The 5,022-nt window shown below is 34.5% G+C and overlaps 1 protein-coding gene across 1 annotated transcript; it reads right to left on the minus strand.

Annotated features, from left to right (window-relative positions):
* Window positions 1-210: 210 nt before the first annotated feature.
* On the minus strand, window positions 211-4,120 carry LOC21396864. The gene is made up of 7 exons (XM_024171742.1): window positions 3,988-4,120; window positions 3,339-3,488; window positions 2,229-2,477; window positions 2,040-2,126; window positions 1,788-1,921; window positions 864-1,016; window positions 211-758 (listed from the first exon to the last, which is right to left on the minus strand). The coding sequence occupies exons 1-6, from the start codon at window positions 4,054-4,056 to the stop codon at window positions 911-913; spliced, it is 795 nt and encodes a 264-aa protein (XP_024027510.1). The 5' UTR covers window positions 4,057-4,120; the 3' UTR covers window positions 211-758; window positions 864-910.
* Window positions 4,121-5,022: the final 902 nt, after the last annotated feature.

Consider the following 5,022-nt stretch of genomic DNA (forward strand, 5'->3'; position numbering starts at 1 on the left):
AGCGATCTAAAATCCCTTTCCCGGTCAGACTTCTAAAAATATCAAGATTGCCTTCACCAATCTACATCTAATTGCATAAGTTCGAATCACAATTCCCAGTATGAAAATTTAGATTGGTATTTTTTGCTGAATAAATTTAGATTCGTATTTAGAAGATAAATAATGAGTGATTCTGATTTCCAAAAAATAAAAATCTGAATCCAATTCCTAGTTCAGATTGCTAATTGTGGTTCAAACCCGCAAAAAAAACAGGCTTAAATATCATCACTTCCTGTGTTCAAAATTAATAAAAGGATACAAAATCTGTAATGCATAGGGTACGGCAAGATTTTGTAGATTACTCTCTCCTAACTTGGTAGCACTCATCTGAGCAAACATTAGAGAAATTATGCATAATAAACCATGAAAGAACGAATTAAATGCATATGAATGAACTTGATGAAAAGCGCAGACGCACACGCACATGCACACATGCGCGCGCACAATCTTAAGCACAGAGCAATATCCAGATTTTGAAACTAGATGCAATCAATCCCCTCTTCATGGCTTATTGTAGCATATCTTATCAAGGATCATCAAAATCTTCTGTATCTTCCCTTTTTCCCCACACCCTCAAACATAGAGGAAGTTCCCCACCATGTGAAGTGCAATACAATTCAGAGCCCCAAAAAGACAGAGAAGACGGGCCAAAAAAGAGCCAAGCTCAAACCGAGCCAATTTTCAAGGCATTGTAAATGAATCCTCACATCCCCAGGGATCTGGAAGTAGAATAGCTTCATTAGTTCGATTATACAACAGAAATTATAAGGAAAAGGAAATAATTAATATCGCAGCATTTTGGACCATAGCAATCCAAATCCAACCTTGTTACCAATAACCATCTTTCAGATCCCGCAGCTTATATAGGAAGCTATTGCCTCTTAAGTGCATTCATTTTGTCCCTGAGATAATAGAGCTTGGCTCTCCGGACTTTCTTTTTGTCCAGCACCTTTATCTCCTTAATATTAGGCGAATACCTATCACACATACGGTCATTTGTAAAGACAACGGCATTAACTTCGAAACAAAATAAATGAGAACATTTAACCACGCATATGGCATTACCTACTTGAAATAACCAAAGATTAGCGTGTAAGGGTTAAATTCAAAGTCAACAAAGTCTGGACCACTTAAAAAACTTTTCATTCACAGGATGAGGTAAAATTATAATTCTTCTTTCAAACGTACTGGTCCTTTAATAAACAAGACTAAGAACAAGCACAGCACATGTAAAGACCTATGGTTCTATATAACACGATCAAGTTTTTGTTGAACAGGGAAATAACCACACTGTGTAAAGAAAAAAACAGCAATTCATAACTCTAAATATCTAGCCAGACCAAAAAAAAAAACAAAAAACAAAAAGCCCTAATCAGCTAATTTTGTCAACAGTAAGAAGGCTTGTGGTATAACATCATTTTACTACTCTAAGAAAATTTACTTGAGTAGAATTTAACGAATGTTGCAAAAGGAATCAGGACAAATTTCTGCAGAAGAACTGCACATTCTGTTCAACACTTGTACAATCAAGGTTGGCAATTATCGGCCTATCAGTTTACTAAGTTTAGTATCATTGACTCCAGCTATGTGGAATTGGATTAGTATTTCTGTAATATGCACATACTGCTAATGCTAAATCCTGAATGCATGCTTCGTTTCCAAGTTGAGACACAATTCGAATTACAGGAAACTTAAAAAGGCCATAAATAACTTTTAGAAACAATAAATACAAATACTAGCATACTTACAGCGGAAAGAGGGATTCAACCCCAACACCAGCCACCAGCCTCCTTATTCTAAATGTAGTATTTAAACCAGCATTTCTCCTTGCTATGACAATTCCTTTCATAATTGAAACACGTCTTTTGTTCTCAGGTACTTCCTGTTCATGTGTGAAAAACTATTTTTTAAAAGATAACTACTTAAACACCTTGAAAAACCTTCATCTGCGATGTGGGAACATGAAAACATTATTCCTGAGATAAAGTTTTATATTTTACCACTTTGAGTTGCACGATATAACCGGGCCTTATATCTGGTATTTCTCTCTGTGCCTTTGCTTCCTCTACAGCTTCCTTATCCATAATCTATGGAGTAAACATTAACTCATTAATTAATTAATTAGTTAACAAATAAACCAGGAAGACAAACAGTATACTCATTCACAAATAACAAGAATAGATGGATGCCTGCATTATATGCCGAGCAGTTTTATCAAGCCTCTTATATTTGATACGGGGAGCCACATTAGAGATTGATGGAGGTGAATCGACTAAAGATGATTCTGCAGAATCTCCTGCTGTTGCAATGGATCTGCAGGAGAAAGGAGGCAACATTTTTGCACAATGGACCACACGTGGCTGAAGGCATCTGAATAACGTTGAGGCCGAAGATAAACTATTACTAGTTAATCTTTCAGTTTCGAATCTGGTTTTTGTCTGGTAGGAAATATTACAAACAGCGCATCAAAATGTGTATTTTTCAAATAGCATAATATAAAGACTGGATTCCATCAGGGGAAAAGAACAGAACAACTGTACAATGCATGCTAAAAATGAAATATTAAGGAAACTGTTCAACAACCTAAATAACATAGATTGTTCAAGATCATCTTCATTTCGGTAAGAGATTTTTAAAGAAACTAAAAACAATCTATAGCTTATCCTAGACTACTAAAATTGGTATTCATCTTGTATAACATTATGTGGATAGTGAATGTACACAAAAAAAAAGGTTAGTACAAGAAGAATTTTAAAGCTCTCTATTACCTGTCTACAAAATTGTAGTAGTCTAAACTAACAAAATGGCAGTTTCTCTGAAACAACACGTTCACCATATAATCATATGAAATAGTAAATTTCCCTCTTTTTCTTTCTGATAAGGCATATAGTTTGAGCTCTTAGGCCTTAGGGTGGTAATGGGAATATATTGTGAGATCCTGGAAGGATCATTACCACAGGGACAGATATAATAGTGGAAAAAAATATATAGCATAATATAGCAGACTGAAACAGCCCACATAATAATCAATCTTCTGACCAGAATCTACAAACAAAAGAGAACCTACTTGTTGATATCCAGGATGAATATTTACATCGCTAAGTCCAAAGACTCATCAAATGCAATTAAATTTACATAGAAAACTCTAATTTATAACTCATTGAAAACAAAACATTACTGAAAATAACATAGAGAATAAAGCGAAATCAAAATCTACGACAACCCGCGAAAAGTTCCGGAAATTCTATTTAAATTATGTAGATTAAGGTAAGAAATGAAAACATTAGGCAAGAACATACAAATGCTGCAGGAGATCGATTAGATAACTTGGACAAGAAGAAACCCCTTGAGGACCCAACTGAGTTTCCAACAGATTTTACGGCAGAAAAACTATTTGCAGCTGAAGAGCTAAGGCCAGCATCACTACTGTTGCTTCTGTAGAATAACTCCTGTTCACAGATGGGACAAACACTAAACCTTATTTTTGTCACATAAGTAGTAAACAACTAAATCAATAGAAAATTAGAGCATAACTTGCATAAGAATTTACACAATTATGATTATTTATATATAACTGTAACATTAAAATCAGTTATAAACCACGAATTATATGTCGTTATCAAAAATTTCGTCAAAATTTCAACACCATAGTCAGAAATCTGCTAAGCTGCACAAATTGGAGGAAAATGTACGAGACTGATCAATAACAAAGGGTTTCTGAGAACATTACGACAATTCGAACCCATTGCTATTTCATTTGCAAAATTGGTTTCAAAAGGAACTACTCCAACTTGTCATCCGCCTTCGTTGTTTAAGGTGATTCGAAGGAAACCGCTATGTTTGAAATTGATAGAATAATATTCCGAAAAAAAAAAAAAATTTGAATAAGGAAGCAATGGTTATGGCGGAAAAGGAGGAATCGAAGAAGAAGCAAAAGAAGAAGAATACCTGGCCGGAGCGCTTCAGATGAGCGGCGTAAGTTCTGACGACTTCTCGAGGCTTCAACGCTCTCGCCATTGATTGAATCGTAGGGAGCTTCTTGCTTCTGACACCGTTTAAGAGACTCGTGACTGATGGCTGATTGAACTGCGGTTTAGGGTTTAGTGACCAGTCGATTCTTTTTCCTTTTTTTCCTTTTGCACCTAGGGTCGCCAACCTTTTTGTCTTTAACATTTAGGTCCTCATTTTGAAAATTTAGGCTCCCTTCATTTCGCTATTCGAGTTTTATTATAGTAAAAAATTTTAAAAAATAGTCACATCTAATTTTTTGGTTACAGTAAAAAGCTCTCATACAATATCACATCTCAACTCAAATTAAAAACTTGAATTAGCAAACCGAACGACAAATGAGCTGAGCATCTAAGTCTGATAATTTGGGTTTCAACACAATAATACAACACAAAACCGTATAAAATTAGAGGGTTTGAGTTTTCTTTAAATAGGTCTAGATAAAAAAAGTGGTTGAACCTGCCAAACACGATTAAAAAAGAGTAAACACGACACGAACCCTTCAGCACGAAATTAACCTAAAATAACTCGTTTAATAAATGTGTCATAAATAGGTTGACACGCACACGACACATTTTTAACCCATTTTTATTTAGATATGTATAAATATATTTTTTTAGAAAAAAAATAGGTGATATATAAGGAAGGCCCTAGGGTTTTCTCTTATGGAATTTCTCTTTTAGTTTACTATTTTGCTATATTGTTGAATTTTTTATTTTTTTAATATTTTTTATCATTAAGAATTGAATTTCAATAGAAAGGTAGTAAATGTGTTTGCAAGTTGACACGATACGTTATTGACCTGTTTAATAAACTAGTTGGTTGTGTAATATTCGTGTCAATCTTGTAATAAAAAAGTAGTGTTTAGGTTTCTTATTCTGAGGCGATTATTAAATGAGCCGTGTTCGTGTCAACAAATGGGTATGACATGACATGGACCCAACACGACAACACGAATTACCACACCTATAATCT

The sequence above is a fragment of the Morus notabilis genome, unplaced genomic scaffold (genome assembly GCF_000414095.1).
Source record: "Morus notabilis unplaced genomic scaffold, ASM41409v2 Scaffold1, whole genome shotgun sequence".
Taxonomy (NCBI): domain Eukaryota; kingdom Viridiplantae; phylum Streptophyta; class Magnoliopsida; order Rosales; family Moraceae; genus Morus; species Morus notabilis.